Consider the following 18,066-nt stretch of genomic DNA (forward strand, 5'->3'; position numbering starts at 1 on the left):
GCCGGAATCCTTTGAAGGATCGAGCCTGACTGGAACGAAGGGAGGAGGGGCGGAGGAGATTGGGGTCGCCATGATTGGTTCTGAGGTCGGAGGCGGAGTCGTTGAAGACATCTGAAGAAAAAGGGTTTGGCGGAAACTTTCTTTAGTCGGATCCCACATCATCTTCCTCAAGTTCACCCCTACCAACTACGGCGTGAAAGTGAAGCTCGAAGGTTTACCGTAATGGCGTATGCGGTGGTCGGAGTTGCCGGCGACGAGTTTTCCGCGCGGTGGCTCGTCGGAGTTAAGAACACGAAGAACACTGCGGTGGTGGGCTCGCTCCGGTGATGCTCCGGCGACTATTCCGACGGGTTCCGGCACGGCGGAGGAAGAGCTCACGGGCGGCGCTCGGCAGAGAGGTGAGAAGGGGGGTGAATGAGGGGTAAAGGGTCGACGGCGGATATTTATAGGCTGAGGGACGAGATTCGTGCTCCGCATCCTATGGTCGGAACGCAAGCGTCGCGCCGTTGGATGCGTGACACGTGTCCCAAACCCTAACAGTAAAAATGGCTAGAGATAAGTTACCGCGCAAATCGCGCGAAAATGGCGCCAGAATTGGCGGAACCGTCTGAGTCTGTTAAGATTCCGGGTAAAAGCGTGAAGATAAGTGATTCTCATTCGCAAGCAGGGGAGTAACCCGGAGACATGTTTGAAACTGTCGATAGATGAAGTCCCGCAGGATGGGGGATTTTCTGACTAAAGGTCAGGAAAGAAGAAAATGCGAAGTTGGAGCTCTTCAAGTTTCTCCGCGTTACCAACGATGCCGGAAACCTAAGGTACAAGCATGGCGGAAACTGCAGGTGAAACTCGGAGAACTCTGGGGGCTACTGTTGTGGGTATACTTCATGGGTGTACCATCGACAGTGCCAAGATCCGGCAAGCCCGGGTGGCCCACAGACGGTGATGAGGCATGTGGCCCATCGGGCGGCCCAGTTGCTGTTGATCATGAAGGAAGAAGTCCAGCCCAGGATCAGTAAGCCGGATCTGTACCGACATTAGGAGTAACCCGGATCCATGGAGGCCCATGAGGAACCCGGATCCAGAAGAACGTATATGGAAGGCGGATCCGTGACGTGCACGGCAAGATATTGTACCGTAGCTAGGCTGTCTGTAATCCGGCTAGGACTCTCCATGTAAACCCTAGATCCGTGCGCCTTTATAAGCCGGATCCTGGGAGCCCTAGAGGCACAACCACAACTCATTGTAACAACGCGAAAGCGCCCAGATAATTCCAGACAAGCAGCAGTAGGCCCTGTCATCGTGCAGGTATTCCGAAGCTGGGTAACTCGCGTACCACCGTCCCGTGTGCTCTCCGCCCTATGGCCCCTACTTCTTCTCCCCCTCGTGAGGATCCCTCCTCCGAGGTACCGTCGATTAGGCAACGATAGGAGATTTACAGCTAGAATGGTTAGAGCATTGCATAATGTTAGAGAAGAACATTGGGCCGCTAACTAAAGCCATGATCCATGGTGGAAGTTTCAGTTTTGGACAAATATCCTCAATCTCATATGAGAAAATTAATTGTTGCTACATGCTTATGCATATAAGAGGAGTCCATTATCTGTTGTCTATGTTGTCCCGGTATGGATGTCTAAGTTGAGAATAATCAATAGCGAGAAATCCGATGCGAGCTTTCTCCTTAGACCTTTGTACAGGCGGCGTAGAGGTACCCATCTGTGACACTTGGTTAAAACATGTGCATTGCGATGATAATCCAGGTAATCCGAGCTAATTAGGACAAGGTGCGGGCACTATTAGTATACTATGCATGAGGCTTGCAACTTGTAAGATATAATTTACATGACACATATGCTTTATTACTACCGTTGACAAAATTGTTTCTTGTTTTCAAAATCAAAGCTCTAGCACAAATATAGCAATCGATGCTTTCCTCTTTGAAGGACCTTTCTTCTACTTTTATTGTTGAGTCAGGTCACCTATTTCTCTCCACCTCAAGAAGCAAACACTTGTGTGAACTGTGCATTGATTCCTACATACTTGCATATTGCACTTGTTATATTACTCTATGTCGACAATATCCATGAGATATACATGTTATAAGTTGAAAGCAACCGCTGAAACTTAATCTTCCTTTGTGTTGCTTCAATGCCTCTACTATGAATTATTGCTTTATGAGTTAACTCTTATGTAAGACTTATTGATGCTTGTCTTGAAGTACTATTCATGAAAAGTCTTTGCTATATGATTCATTTGTTTACTCATGTCATTTACATTGTTTTGATCGCTGCATTCATTACATATGCTTACAATAGTATGATCAAGGTTATGAAGGCATGTCACTCCAGAAATTATCCTTGTTATCGTTTACCTGCTCGGGACGAGCAGAAACTAAGCTTGGGGATGCTGATATGTCTCCGACGTATCGATAATTTCTTATGTTCCATGCCACATTATTGATGATATCTACATGTTTTATGCATACTTTATGTCATATTTATGCATTTTCCGGCACTAACCTATTAACGAGATGCCGAAGAGCCGATTCTTGTTTTGCTGTTTTTGGTTTCAGAAATCCTAGTAAGGAAATATTCTCGGAATTGGACGAAATCAACGCCCAGGGGCCTATTTTCACACGAAGCTTCCAGAAGACTGAAGAGGAAACGAAGTGGGGCCACGAGGTGGCCAGACACCAGGGCGGCGCGGCCCAAGCCCTGGCCGCACCGGCCTGTCGTCTGGGCCCCTCGTGTGGCCCCATGACCTGCCCTTCCGCCTACATATAGTCTTCGTCGCGAAACCCCCAGTACGGAGAGCCACGATACGGAAAACCTTTCAGAGACGCCGCCGCCGCCAATCCCATCTCGGGGGATTCAGGAGATCGCCTCCGGCACCCTGCCAGAGAGGGGATTCATCTCCCGGAGGACTCTACACCGCCATGGTCGCCTCCGGAGTGATGAGTGAGTAGTTCACCCCTGGACTATGGGTCCATAGCAGTAGCTAGATGGTTGTCTTCTCCTCATTATGCTTCATTGTCGGATCTTGTGAGCTGCCTAACATGATCAAGATCATCTATCTCGTAATCTTTGTATGTTGTGTTTGTTGGGATCCGATGGATAGAGAATACTATGTTATGTTGATTATCAATCTATGTGTTGTTTATGATCTTGCATGCTCTCCGTTACTAGTAGATGCTTTGGCCAAGTTGATGCTTGTAACTCCAAGAGGGAGTATTTATGCTCGATAGTGGGTTCATGTCTCCGTGAATCTGGGGGAGTGAGAGAAACCTCTAAGGTTATGGATGTGCTGTTGCCACTAGGGATAAAACATTGATGCTATGTCCGAGGATGTAGTTATTGATTACACTACGCACCATACTTAATGCAATTGTCTGTTGTTTGCAACTTAATACTGGAAGGGGTTCAGATGATAACCTGAAAGTGGACTTTTTAGGCATAGATGCATGCTGGATAGCGGTCTATGTACTTTATCGTAATGTCCAATTAAATCTCACAATACTCATCATATCATGTATGTGCATGGTCATGCCCTCTCTATTTGTCAATTGCCCAACTGTAATTTGTTCACCCAACATGCTATTTATCTTATGGAAGAGACACCACTAGTGAACTGTGGACCCCGGTCCATTCTTTTACATCGAATACAATCTCATCGCCAATACTTGTTCTACTGTTTTTACGCAAACAATCATCATCCACAATATATATCTAATCCTTTGTTACAGCAAGCCGGTGAGATTGACAATCTCACTGTTTCGTTGGGGCAAAGTACTTTGGTTGTGTTGTGCAGGTTCCACGTTGGCGCCGGAATCCCTGGTGTTGCGCCGCACTACATCTCGCCGCCATCAACCTTCAACGTGCTTCTTGGCTCCTACTGGTTCGATAAACCTTGGTTTCTTACTGAGGGAAAACTTGCCGCTGTACGCATCACACCTTCCTCTTGGGGTTCCCAACGAACGCGTGCTGTACGCGTATCACCCACCGACCCCTCCCAACTCCGTCCCACCCTCCGCCGCCGCCACCACTTCCGCCGCGCCGCCGCCAAACCCTAGCAGCGGCGCCGACGGCGGCAACGCAACGGCTGCTGCGCGCGCGCTCTTTGTCCCGCCGCGCGGAGCGCCGCACGCGAGCGCAGCCGCCGCGATATGGCGGCCCGCGCAGGCGCCGCAGAACGCGCGGCCCGCGCCGAGGAGGGGGAAGGCTCCGTCGACCAAACGACCGCACATCGGTGCCGCCTCCGTCGCGCATGGCCGGCAAGGGTGGCATGGCCGGCATGGGAGGCTACGGAGGCATGGCCGGCATGGGAGGACCAAGCTATGGAGGATTATTTGGAGGGACTATGGGAGGCTCGGTGAGTGGTGTGTATGGGAGTATGGGAGCACCACCGGGAGGCTTCGTGTCTTCCATGAATGCTACTATTCCTCCTTCAACCCAAGAAGATGAGGAAGAAGAAGAAGGTGTTGACTTGGAGAATGCGGAAGTGTGATATGCATTTGTGATATGCAAATTGTGTGTTCCACTTTGTCTATTTGAATCATATGCCGTGTGTCATTGTTGAACTACGTCATTTTATGTGTCATCCTTGAACTATGTGATGTATGTTGCACTTTGTATCCATTTGAATTATGGTACATCATTTGTTTCATGAATTATGTGTGATTATTTGATCTTTGTGAATGCAAAATAGTCTAGAAAACTGTTTTCCGCGCCCGCGCGCGCTGTATTTTGCCGCGCCCGACGGAGGACCATTTATTCCGCCCGCGCACGCGCTGCATTTTGCCGCGTCCGGTGGAGGAAAAACCGGCCCAGCATGCGCTAGCTGTTTACCGCGCGCAGAATCTGAGGTTTAGCGCGCCGAGGGCAGGCTTTCCTTGTTCAGACTCAGACCTGACTTGGATCTTATTTTTGCCTGGCAGTAGGCTGGACTTGGGCCTACATTTTTAAAACCGGCCTTTTCAGGCCCGGCCCGAATTTTGCCCAGATGTAATCCTAGCCCAGGCCAAAATGATGGAATGGGCTAGAAGAAGAGTAGAAGCAGGCCCGGCCCAACGCATCAAAGTCCTCGTCATCGTCTTCTCCGCTCGGCTCCCAAACCAAACCAAGCTCATCAGTGCAGAGGACAGGACGAACCCTATCTATCTCCACTCCACCGCCGCCGCCGCCGCCGCCGCGGTGGGTCTGGTAATATTGTAGTGGAATTGGATGGTGATGGAGACCTCCCTGCGGCTGCGCGGCGCCGACTCCACTCCCAGCCAGCACGGCCTCCGCATCCACGCCAAGCAGAAGCTCCCCCTCGCCTCCAACGCCCTCCTCCAGGCTCACGCGGAGATCGACACCAGCACCAGGAAACCCAGCCACCTCGCCCTCCTCGCTAGGCACTTCTTCCCCCAGGTTGGTAACTGCGTTTCTTTCTCCCCTTCCACTTCCACGCTCTCCATCCATTGCCGAGTCAAGAAGGTAAAGATTTCTTCTTCAACGGGAACCCCAGCTATCGGCCAACGTGGGAGCAGGAGTGCAGCTGGAAAGAGGCAACATCTTCAGGTACAGCCTCCGCGGGAAGAAGGCCGTCTCCTTCACCTCCGACGGCCTCCTGGGGCTCAACATCAAGGGCCGCCTCCTCGCCGACAAGGACTTCCAGCCGGTACAAATGCTCTCACCTCACCCTCTGACCGTCTGCATTCGTGGCCTTACTTAGCCATCTCGTGCACTGAACCTTAGCATTGTTATGTTCTCGCAGAGGAATAAGAGCGGTGCCGTCGAACTTGCTTGGACCATACTCGACTTCAGAAAGGGCCAGGACGTCAGGCTCAAGGCCGGATACGAGCTCTACCGCAAGGTATGATTTGCGCAATGCCTGCCCAATTACCAATGCCTAGCTGTATGTCTCTAGCATTCATCGTTTCTATGCACAATGGGTATCAGCTGCTTCCCAACTGCTAAATTTGTGATATGTCTTCTACATGTGTGTATCTGCAGAATTAAGATGTTCAACTGTTCTGCAAATTTTATTCCCGTATGGTCCACTGGGATTCGCTACTTCTCTTTTCCCATTCACAGTTTAAGAACATTGATTGTGTCTGAATTTATATAAGTTAGCAACGAACCATTGGGCCGGCACTAAACCATTCGTGCCTATGCATACGAAATTCCTCTTACAAAAGGTTCAGAGCGAGCAGCAGACACTTGGTCCTCAAGAGTCAGTCACCGTACATTCTCTGAAGAAACCTTAGGAGATAGAAGTATATTGGTCAGATTACGAGAAAATTAATTTCACTTTAATATCGGTTATGGTATGATATGTACCTCCTCGTGTCTTATTAGTTCTTGTACAAATAATTTTCAGACACAGGATCTCGTTGAGATATGAGGTTCCATGCGTCCCCTTTTGACTATCTTTCGTTGAGAGTTCCTTTGGCCCTCTGTTTTGCTGATGTAGTTGATAACTGTGTACCCTGACAGTCATTTCTTCCGCGTATCTTACACAACATTAGTAGGACCAGTTAGGTCATTCATTTACTATTGAGCACCACATTAGCTAGCTTGAATTTCATACGTGTTTGTAATTTTGTTTTGAAAACATGTGATTGCAGATGCCTTATTTCCAGCTGAGGGAAAACAACTGGACTCTTAACGGTTATATGGACGGAAAATGGGATGTTAGATTTGATATGTGATCAGGAAGCTATTTGTGGAGGGGGCTTGTCAGCCAATAAATTAGCGCCGTATGTGTATTCCTCCCTTTTTTTTAGTTCCACCATTCTATTTTGCTGTATTGTTCTAAAGAGGGCAATATCATCCATTCATCGCCAAGCACCAGTTTCATGGACAATGTAGAATTAGAAACTTGACTATTGATGGATGGAGTCTGGAAATTCAGGATTCAGTTGTCAACTTAAGTGTCCTTGTGTAGCGTTGATGGGATGATTGATTGCAGCAATGCATCCTTGTGGATGCAGATGTGTATCTAGGTTCCTGTGCCTAGTTTGATGAAGGCATATATGTGTCTATCAATGTGAATAACAATGTACAAGAGGACCAGGACCAGCTTGAAAGCAAACAATTTACTGAGTGACATCTTCCAACTCCAGTTCCTGCTCTTATGCCCCTCATTGTGGAGCTAGTTGAATGCCTCTTGTTGGCGGTTTTGGCTGTACCTCCTGAGGTTAATATGGGATTTCTCGAACCTTCTCAAGGTTAAGCAGTGAAGGTGGCCTTGGGCGCCAATAGAACTGCACCGCCATTCAGTTAATAATAACAAGCAAGCAGCAGAGCATTGCAATGACATAGTAAATGTGTCCCTTCAGACAAGAACTAAGGTACCTGGCAAAACTGTTCTTTTGACATCTTATAAATCTGCTTCACAACAAAAGAAAAAATTCGAAAAGTGTTCTCAGTCTCGTCAACTGAGGTAACTGCAGCTGCAATGAACCTATACAAAACAATATCTTAGTTCAACTAAATTTGATGGAAATATTCTAAATGTACTACCAACAAACTATGCATAGCCAACTGGTTAGCTGCATATTACAATCAACTAAATTTAAAGAGCATATATTCCAACAGTTCAGTTTAAATAATTAACATAAACTATATTATGTGTACATATCTTCAAAAATCGTTTTTTTTGTAAATTCACGAAAATAGTGAGGCCAATAAGTTCTTGGTTATAGGATTAGACTTACTCACCTTCCAGTGGGATCCAACATGACATGAGTCTCCATAAAATGCTCTCCTATGGCCATGGTTTTAAGATCATCAACATTATAGAACTCCAACTGCCCACTAAAACCCTTCATCTCAGCAAGAACAATGAACTGCCCAGCAGGAGACCAGAACAGTGCATTAGCCTGCTTGGCCTCGAGTGTTGCATGCTTTGATATGCGGCTAACATTATTGGCTCCACGCATCAAGTAGAAGCTTATATCATGTTTAGGCCGTGAGTAAATGTGAATTGGTTCCCTCAGTCACTCTTGTTGTCCATTTCAACGACCTCGATCGTGATGTCCCTCTCCTTGATTCTGAACAACTAGAAATCCCTCTCCTTGATTCTGAACAACTAGAAACCACTATAATTGTTTTTCGATGTTATTGTGCACCAGGCTACCTGGACGGCAAGATACTCTCCATTGTTTGGCCAACACATTTGCAATCACTGACACCGAAAGGGTTTTCTGCCACAACTCGGCTTGATAGGAATTTGCACAAGACTCACATTTCATCACAAAGCACATATTTTTTTAGACTTCAGGATTTGTTGAATGGAAATGAAAATCTTTAAAGTCACATTAGTTGCAAATATTTCTACTCACTCTGGCAGGCTGGTTTCCAGTACCCAATTCCTCAACAATAAGATATGCATTCTCTACCTGCAAGGACTTGTTATAAGGCTGAACGTTTTGTTTTTTCATAGATACGTATGGTATTCTTCTAAACTTAACTCTTCTGAATGAGACTCGAAGGTCCAAAAGGAAAATTACTCCCTCCCTTCCGAATTACTTGATGAGGCCCAAACCTCTTGGGTGGCCCGATATTCATGGATTTGATGGGGATTTGCGGAAGAATGAGAAAGAACACGAAGAACACAAGATACAAAAGCACATCACACCCGGTAAAAATCGGTTCTCTCTTAATGGCCCGAACCACCGTTCCAATAGAATGACGAGGAAGAGACCACTAGGTAGAATCCCATGGGAGAGATCAACAAAGAAATGACACTCATGGTGAGAAAGTAGCAACTCGGTAGAATCCCTACCATGGGAGAGACTAAGCACTACTAAATCACAAAGAGGGGAAACCAAATCTTTGAAGAGGAACTTGATACAACTCAATAAATGGATGATCTTCACTCCTCGAGCTTTCATGCCCCCTTTCTCTCCTTCGTGCTTGTCGATGTATCCCGATCATTGACATAAGACGGAGTATAAAGTAGTATACTATTTACGAGGGTAGAAAATGGATTCGCGTAGAGGATATGACTCAAGTTATAGTGATGTGTTGGCGTTGACATATATGATGTGGTGACGACCGGAAAAGTAGTGAAAAGTGCAAAAAGCTTATAGAATTGGTAAAAGCCTTCAGTAACCCGATGAAAGCTGCAATCTCCTCTTTTGCGGGAAACATGGCTGACAAGCGAGTAAGGCGCGCCATACTATAAAAGTAGTAACTTAGACTAGCAACATATGTCATGTTACTAGTCTAAGTTACTCCCCACTATGACTAGTCTAAGACGCTCGTAGTTCAGTCCTAAATTCAAATGTGACGCTCCAATCTTGAAACTGTCAGAAAAAGTCACAGCAGAGGGCTGCCGCCACCACTAACATTCAACCTACAAATTCTTTTAGCACTCTTGGAACAAGTTATACAACAGAGGGCTGCCGCCTCCACTAGCATTCAACTTACAAAATTATTTTTACCACTTGAAGAGCACAAGTTACAAGAGAGCTCTTTAAACTTGCGTGCTTGTAAGTCACAACAAAATGTCAACTCCCTGACCTCGATTGCTAGGTTCATCAGTACACCATGATTTGAATACAGAGTAAATTAATTATATTATTGGAAACATTTTTTCAATACGAATCCATTTTTTCAATACGAATTCAATGGTATAATTTTTGTGGCATATATCTCATGTTTTGTTGATCAAATTTGTAGTCAAACTTGTTTCTCGAAATACGTAATTGCCCATTAGACTACCCACAATGGGGGTATCATAGGTAGTATCATGCATTCCATGCATGCAAAATGCTGATATGGCAGTGCTATTAAGGAGGAGAGAGAGGATACTAGTATCATAGGTAGATACGGTATCATAGCACATACTACTAGAAAAATTAATGTCAAGTAAATCTTGTACATCTATTTGCATTGAGATTCTACAAAACAATTAATATATGAAGACTATGATACTAGTATATGATACCATACATTGTGGAGATAGTAATATGTAGTAGTATCATATGCATGATACTTCTATATGATACTATGCATTGTGACTAGTCTTAGTCCGGTATGGAGGGAGTAATTTTTCATCGCAAAAAGTGTTGTTTATAGCTCAGACCAGTAGCATATATAGCCAGTTAACCACTGAGCACAAAGCTTGTCGAGAACTCGAGATTCACTGAAACAGTCCATCGCGGTCACCATGGAAGAACTCGCCTTCCTGCTCCTACTCCTCCCCTTGCTCCTAGCCGGCCTCCTCTACCTCGAGAAGAAGCGCCGCGGCGTGGACCCTCGGCGCCTCCCTCCGGCTCCACGCGGCCTGCCCGTCATCGGCAACCTGCACCAGGTGGGCGCGATCCCTCACCGAGCACTGCGCGCGCTCGCCGCGGCCAACGGCGCGCCCGACCTCATGCGGCTCCGTCTCGGCCATGTCCCCGCTCTTGTCGCCTCCTCCCCCGCTGCTGCCGCCGAGCTGATGCGCGCGCACGATCACGTGTTCGCCACGCGGCCCTACATCCGCGCAGCCGAGATCATGACCTACGGCTTCCGGGACATGGTGTTCGCGCCCCACGGTGAGCACTGGCGCCACGTCCGCCGCCTCTGCTCCGAGCACGTCCTCAGCTCCTCACGGTCCCGCCGCCAGAACCCCATGAGAGAGCAGGAGGTGGCCGCCCTGGTCCAGGCCGTCGCTTCCTCCGCCACTTCCGGCGAGGTGGTGGACGTGAGCGGGGCGCTGTACCGGTTCGCGCACGACGTGATCTGCCGTGTGGTCTGCGGGAGGCACTCGAGGGAGGAGGAGGGCAGGAGCGAGCTGTTCAGGGAGCTGATCAAGGAGAACGCGGCGCTGATGGGCGGGTTCCGCGTCGGAGACTACTTCCCGGCGCTGGCGTGGGCGGACGCGCTGCTGCCCGGCGCTGGCGGCGGCACGAGGGCTCGGAGAAACTCGAGGCGGTGGGACGAGCTGCTGGAGAAGGTGGTGCAGGAGCACGAAGGTAGGAGAGGTGGGCGTGGCGATGACGATGGCGGCACGGAGGAGCAAGGGGGACATGACGGGTTCGAGCTCAGCAGGGAGATCGTCAAGTCGCTCATGGGGGTATTTATTTTGAATTTGGAAAACATCCATTATTTCTAAATGCTCGCAACAAATTTCGATATATGGCTCTGCATTTTGATCACGCGCGCGCAGGACATGTTTGCGGCGGGTACCGACACGACCTACATCGTGCTGGAGTGGGCCATGTCGGAACTGATGAAGAACCCCACGACGATGAGGAAGCTCGAGCATGAGGTCCGCAGCCGCAGCGCCGGCGGCATTGCCAAAGCGGACATGCTCGGCGCCGCGACAACGCCGTACCTTAAGGCGTCGTGAAGGAGACGCTCCGCCTACACCCGCCGACGCCGCTCCTCCTGCCCCGCGAGTGCATGCAGGACGCCACCGTGATGGGCTACCACGTCGCCAAGGGCACACTGGTGCTCGTCAATGCCTGGGCCATTAACCGTGACCCAGCCTCTTGGCACCAGGCCGACGAGTTTCTCCCCGAGAGGTTGACATCCAAACTGAGCTCGGCCGACACATTGTAATTCATCTAAATCGTCGTTGTCATGGCCCGTGGGTGAAGATGCACTCTACTCATGGGGGGCGGCTGCCCCCCCACCCCCCTCTTATCAGATACAAACTAAGTACTCTACTAGCTTACTATTTCGTTGACTACCCTCAGAAAATTTGCAAAAATGAAAGGTTGCATTTCTCAGCCGCACACTCTTCTAAACAATTAGTATAGTGTCATTTTGACATGTCGACAGTACTTACACGGCCCGAAGCTGAAGTTTGTACCAACTTGATCCGACACTTACGTTTCTCCAACAAAAGGAGATTTTAGTAAATAACCAAATATAACACTGGGGCAAGAGGAGTACTATATAAAAAATCCATGTAAAAGTTAAAATTGTGCTGTAGCCTCTAGAGTACACTTAAAACACCAGGTTTATTGTATTAGCGATCTTCTGGTCACATTTTTCATCCTTTTGCAGCTGTTCCACCACTATAAATAAATAGGTTTCATGTTCAACAATTCAAGCCACAAACACTATCATCATATATGTCGTCCAGTCTACTGTGTTCAACGTTCAGCAAGCATTGCCCAGATGAATGATCTGCAGTTTCAGCATAATATTGTTTTAAAGCTACCGATCTCCATAATCAGAGTAAGATTCACAATACTTCCCACAGGAAAAACCGTTTCCATTTCACAACACCAGCTGCCACAACTGATCAGTTACACTAGCGCAAATAAACAAAAGGCAGCTCCAGGAATTTCTTGGTCTATTCTACCACGTACTATATGAATCTACACTAGAGAGCATCTATGACCCTTCAGTTTGGATGGTCAGATCTTGTATCCCCAGATCCTCATACAATCCATGAACGTATTTGAGCACTGACTGATCATCACCGCCATTCTTCACCTATACACAACCACCACTTCGAGATTCAGATTTTACAGTACTACTGTCAACAAGTTGGCTTAATTAACCGAGAAATATCATCTTACCTGAACTGAGAGGCAACCAACAGCATGACCAGGTACAAGCTCCCAAAATCGACCCTGGGATAGCTCAGAGACATCCTCGTAAGCTGTAATCTGGAGAACAATAGCCATGTCAGCTGTGAGACAACGCCGTCCAAGGTTCTGGAATTGCTGAAGTGAATGTCTACTAAAGTGTTTGTTTACCTGTCTGCCACACTTGATGAAGGCTGAAGGTGCTACATTGCCAGGTGCAATTTGCAGCAGGATATTACCAGTAGCTTTGAACAGAGGCAGAACAAGCATGAACACTGCGACCGAGACAATTCCCAGGCACAGCACCTCTGCATTCTCAACCCTAAAGTAGAAGCACAAGATATAAGACAAGTGTTCAGACAATAGCAATCATGGTAAACATAAAGAGCACACAAAAAACTCTCTAAAGGATCTATTTACCCCAATGACAGAAGCCAAGAAGCTAGTATCAAGCCTGCACTGGGAAAGAGAGAGAGAGATACCAAATGTCAGTTCAAATAAATGGGTACCAAGACAAAGACGCAAAGATATTTGGTGGAAGGATGCATGACGCCCAGTTGTACATATGCTACCTCCGTACTGAATCTGCCAGAACATGCAAACAGATGGAGTGATGATTCATATCCTCTGCTTTCCTGTAAACTGAAAATGATATGTCAATTGATCAGTCAATGTTTCGATTCTGGTTTCCTGCAAACTGAAATGTGTTCCCTGGTGTTTCTGCCAGAAGCAGCTAGGGAATCAGTTACTTGCATACCTATGTTAACACGAGCATAGCTCCGAAAGAACCAAACACCAAGTAAATTGACGAAAAGGTTTGTGACAGCAGAGACAATGAGGTAATGCCTGCAATATATTTTTAAGAGAAAGAAAAATATCAGGACAACAGACAGTTTAGATTGAGAGGTCATGGCATTCACAGAAAAAGAAAAGATTGATAGGTCATGAGTTAAGATAAAATGTGGCTGACGCATGGAACTAAGGGATTACCAAACAGTTGTCAGTTTGCGAACACAATTCAGTTATCCACAGCTATGAACTGTACCAGGCTAATACCATCACACTAATACATACAATGGCTGGATTCGCATGAATAACATGACCAGTTTTACAATTTTTTCCTCCTAAGAAAGATGAGCACATCCGATAACCAACATAGGAAACAAATCGGGACGGAATGATCCACCGACATTTAAAAAAAAAGTGGTGCTTACTTGTGCTCAGATTCATCCTGCATAAACGAGTGCAGAGCTTCCACGGCCAAGGAGAAAGACAGGAAGAGCAGGAACAGCTGGCTACCATATGGAGGTGGTCAAAATGTTAGCAATGCAAGAGCCAGTGAGCTGCTACCGAAGTAGTAGCACACATAATAACAACGAGAGAAGATTAAAAGAAAACAAGGGATGGATTTGGCCGAGGTATGTGTTATCATGTTTGTTGCACTATACTCTTCTTCCTAGTATCATCATTCAGTTTCAGAGATGGCCGAGACAACAGGGCATGCAATTTTGACTCTGGGCAGGGTGCGGTAGGTCCCTTGAGAGAAAGATTGTTCAAAGAGGCGGGTTGAGAAGGAAGCTTACGGCGTTCGTGAAGGCAGCCAGGACCTCCAATCTTTTATACCTGCAGCAGGATCGAACGATATGAAATTAGACGAATTAATCTAGCTAGTGATCTGTAGTAGCGAGGAGAAGGCAAGCGAGCAGAGTACCCACCCGTAGGTGTAGAGGGAATCCGGCTTGGTCCGGGAGGCAGCCATGGCGAAGAGGGAGAAGCTGAGCAGGCCGCAGCCGAAGGTCAAATGGAAGGCATCGGACACGAGGCCGACGCGGCCGGTGAGCAGGCCGACGGCGAGCTCGACGGCGGAGTAGGCGGCGTTGAGGGCGAGGAGGAGCGCGAGGCGGCGCATGGGGCGCGTGGCGAGCCAGCGGAAGCGGAAGTCGGCGTTGGCCGGGGCGGCGGCGTGGAGGGGGAAGGGCGAGTAGGGCACGGGCATGGAGATGGAGGAGTCGGAGCGCGCGAGGCCGGGGCGGGGCGAGGAGGCGGCGGCGGCGGCGGAGGAGAGGGAGAACTGGCGGGAGTAGGCGAGGCGGCGGTCGGCGCTGCCGACGACGCCGTAGTTGGGGTTCCACGCCTTGGGGTCCCCCATGACTCTGCCGGAGACGAAACAGAGAAAAGAACAGATCTCTGCTTCGGCTTTGCTTTGATGGGTCCGGAACTCCACTTGGACAATGTTAGAGCATCTCCAGTCGCGTCTTCAACTGCCGTCCCCAAACCGCCATCACGGGATCGACGTTTGGGGACGTGCTTTTTGTTGCCGCGTTTGGGGGACGCCGCTCCCCAGCGTCCCCAAAACGCCGCCCCCAATCAGAAATTCAAATAGATGCATTCAAAAGAGATCGTTCCCGCCGATTCGTCGCGATCAGAGTAGCTGCGATCTATCAAAGGACTGGGCGCTCGATCATATTACAGACCTGTGGTGCAAGCAAATTAGAAGAAGGGTTAGGTGTTGGTCGACGGCGTCGTGTCCTGAGTCGACGCAGTTCGTCGAGCACGACGACCTCGTCGCGATCTCGCTGTTCTCGTGCATGGTGCGTCTGCTCGTCGCCGACGCGGAGGCCGACGCAGTGTAGCGAGAAGACGCGTCGACACCGCTTCTTCTGCGCCGCCGCCGATGCCGATGCCGCCGCCAGGGCCGCGCGTCCGCCGCCGCCATTTTGGCTTCGATGTCGTCGAGGATCCGCCTTTGAAGAAGTTGTGCGCCGCTCGCGTCCGGGGAGACATTCCCTCTGTCGACGTTCTCGGCAGGGACATGTCGTCCTCGCGTTTCTTGAGCTCCGCCTTCTCCTCTTGCCTCTTGAGCAGCTCGGCCCACCTTTGGTCGGCCTTCTTGTCGCGGGAGATAAAGGTCGAGGAGACGTCGGCGAGGCATTTCGTGATCGACGCCTGCGTCTTCTCAGACGACGCAGCGTCGGCCAAGGCGGCCTTGGCAGCCTTGTTGCCAGTAGGACGCCCTGTCGAAGTTGCCAGCGGCGCGTCCAGATCAATGGCGTCCTTCCCCTTGGACAGCGACAAGCGCGTCAGCCGCCATTTCTCATTCATTTTGAGCTTGCCATAGCAATGCATGAGCACGAAAGACTTGTGAGCTTCCGGCGCAGGCAATCTTGCTGCCATTGATCTTCGGTCATTCCTTCAGGCTTCTTCTTCGCAGCCGGCGCCTTCCGTGGCTTCGCGAACGGCGCTTTCGCCCCTATCGTCGCATTGCCCGGCGGCTTCTTGGCCGCTTTCTTCGCCATCTTTTTGGGGGCTGTCGGCGGCGCCATGGAATGGGGAGAGGGTAGCGGCGGCGGGTGGACGGCGGGAGGGAGAAAGAAATCGGCCAGATAGGAGAAATGAATCGGCGGCGGGATATGTTTTGGGAGGCCTGTGCGCGGCGGTATAGGCGCGATTTGGCGGGAGCGGCGGGATTTGGCGGGAGTGTGAGACGAATTTTCCCTGTGCCGCTGACGGGTCGGCCCCGCGTCGGTTGGCCTCGCTTTTCGTTGTGTCCGGCGTCCCCGGAGCGTCCCCTGTGGGACGGGGACGGGCTCGGGGCGCCGGACACCGTATCGGGCCGCGCCGGACAAAAATGGGCTTTGGGGGACGCGGCTGGAACTCTTTTTTTGTCCGGCGCGCCCCAAATCCCTTTGGGGGACGGTTTGGGGGACGCGACTGGAGATGCTCTTAGAGCATCTCCACTTGGCGCTCCCCACGCCCAAATCCGGACGAAACAACCGCCGGATTGGACGAAATTAAGTCGTGGGGAGTACCGTATTTCCAGTCGTCCACCCGGAGGCGGACATAGTTTAAATTCAAACAAAGCGCCGTCCCACGCTACAAGTACGGCCAGTTAATCGGCAAAAGGATCAAAATTACACGGAAACAGGCTCATCGGCAGTCCCGGCCGGCACGGCGGTGTCCGACGGACCAGTTTCCTCACACGCCATGGCCGAAGCGGCTGCGGCAGCCGACGACGAAGCAGCGGCAGTGGACGTCGAAGCAGCCGCAGTCGACGAGGTAGATGGTGAGGAAGCCGAGGTAGGAGCCGGCGGAGACGACGAAGGACTGGCCGGAGTGGCTCGGAGGATGTCGCTGCGGTGGCCCTGGTACCAATTCCTCGTCTCCTCGTCCATCAGTTCCATGTTGTCGCCTCCCATCAGGAAAGCCAAGTCTGTGTTCCTCTTCTTCGCCGCCGCCGTCGTCTTCAGCAGGGTGATCCGGACGCCTTGGTTGGCGAGCATCTCCCGCCACCTGCCGTCGAACTTGTCGTTCCTCCCGTCGGCGTGCGACCTCAAGTCGGCCTAGCACTTGTCGATCGACGCCTGCATCCTGTCGGCGGGATTGCCCGTCTTTTTGAGTTCTTTGAGCTTCTTCTGGCCGAGTTCAGGGCGCCCTTCCGCCGCGCAAGCCGCCGGAGCGTCGGGGTTGTTGCGCTCGTCTTCCGTCGGCAACATCCTCCCGATGCTCGTTGCGCGCCGCCACAGCTGCCGTCGCCCTCGCCTCCTCTTGCGTGAAGAACCCCGGGCTCGCGGCGGCGGCGGCCATGAAGAACCCCGGGCTCGCAGCGGCGGCCATGGAGCCGGAGGTGATCATCTCGTGGATCTCCTCTTCGTTCGGCGCCGCCATCGCGCCGAACGGGAGCGGCCCTCGTCGCATGACCGGCGAGCTGCCCTCGAACTGGCCGCCGATGCCGACGTCAAGCTCGGGCGGCGACGGCGTGAACCTGGGCGGTTGGACGTAGGCGCCCTCTTGGAACATGGCAAGCGGCGACGGCGAGTACATCGAAGGGGAGAAGGACGACAGGGAACTACTTGTACCTTGCGCCGGCCATTGGCCGGGGAACATGGCGCCGCCGCCGCCGCTCATGGCCATGCTGATCTTCCTCGCTTGTTCGTCCTGGGCCGCCGCTGCCGCCCTCTTGGCGGCGGCTTTTTTCACCCTCTCAGCCCTGCCGCATATTTCCACCTCGCGCCGTTTCTCGTCCGCCGCCCACTCTGCGTTCGTCATGCCCGGCGGCCGCTCCTTCTTCGCACGCGGCTTCCTCGTCGTCGCCTTCGGCGGCATTGTGGTGGACGAGAAGACGAGGAGGAGAGCGGTGGTGGACGAGAAGACGCCGCCGGGAACTGGAACTGGAAGACGAGGAGAATGGACAAATTCGGCAGGAGAGAATGGGGATATGCAAGCAAATTGGAGGGAATGGGGATATGCAAGCAAATTGGAGGGAAAATCGACAGGATTTGGTTTTCCTGTCGCCGACTACGCGGGTCCACACGACGTTTCGCGCCAAAATCTTTCGTCCGGAGTCCCCGAGCGTGCCCCGGGGGACCGGGGATGGCGTGGGCTCGCCGGATGGATGAAGGGCCAAATCCGGACGAAAACGAGGAACCGGGGGCGCGACTGGGCCGATTTACGACGTCCGGATGTAAAAATGGCTCGCCGGGGGCCTGTTCGGGGGGACGAGTGGATATGCTCTTAGAGCATTTCCAGCCGCCTCCCCCAAAACATCCCACAAA

The 18,066-nt window shown here is 50.7% G+C and overlaps 2 protein-coding genes and 2 pseudogenes across 2 annotated transcripts; 2 read left to right on the forward strand and 2 right to left on the reverse strand.

The window, feature by feature from the left end:
• The first annotated feature begins 5,093 nt into the window (after positions 1-5,093).
• LOC127299421 (outer envelope pore protein 21, chloroplastic) lies at positions 5,094-7,096 on the forward strand. The gene is made up of 4 exons (XM_051329386.2): positions 5,094-5,405; positions 5,503-5,655; positions 5,752-5,850; positions 6,605-7,096. The coding sequence occupies exons 1-4, from the start codon at positions 5,217-5,219 to the stop codon at positions 6,686-6,688; spliced, it is 525 nt and encodes a 174-aa protein (XP_051185346.1). The 5' UTR covers positions 5,094-5,216; the 3' UTR covers positions 6,689-7,096.
• Positions 7,097-7,131: 35 nt separating this feature from the next.
• LOC127303411 (eukaryotic translation initiation factor 3 subunit B-like) lies at positions 7,132-8,549 on the reverse strand (annotated as a pseudogene).
• A 1,469-nt stretch (positions 8,550-10,018) lies between these two features.
• Positions 10,019-11,607, forward strand: LOC127303412 (indole-2-monooxygenase-like; annotated as a pseudogene).
• A 496-nt stretch (positions 11,608-12,103) lies between these two features.
• LOC127299420 (metal tolerance protein C2) lies at positions 12,104-14,729 on the reverse strand. The gene is made up of 9 exons (XM_051329385.1): positions 14,230-14,729; positions 14,098-14,137; positions 13,729-13,805; positions 13,272-13,360; positions 13,087-13,156; positions 12,935-12,973; positions 12,686-12,836; positions 12,506-12,595; positions 12,104-12,419 (listed from the first exon to the last, which is right to left on the reverse strand). Exons 1-9 carry the CDS (start codon positions 14,661-14,663, stop codon positions 12,318-12,320), a joined length of 1,092 nt encoding a protein of 363 aa, XP_051185345.1. The 5' UTR covers positions 14,664-14,729; the 3' UTR covers positions 12,104-12,317.
• Between the last annotated feature and the right edge of the window lie 3,337 nt (positions 14,730-18,066).

The sequence above is a fragment of the Lolium perenne genome, chromosome 5 (assembly GCF_019359855.2).
Source record: "Lolium perenne isolate Kyuss_39 chromosome 5, Kyuss_2.0, whole genome shotgun sequence".
In the NCBI taxonomy this organism is placed as follows: Eukaryota; Viridiplantae; Streptophyta; class Magnoliopsida; order Poales; family Poaceae; genus Lolium; species Lolium perenne.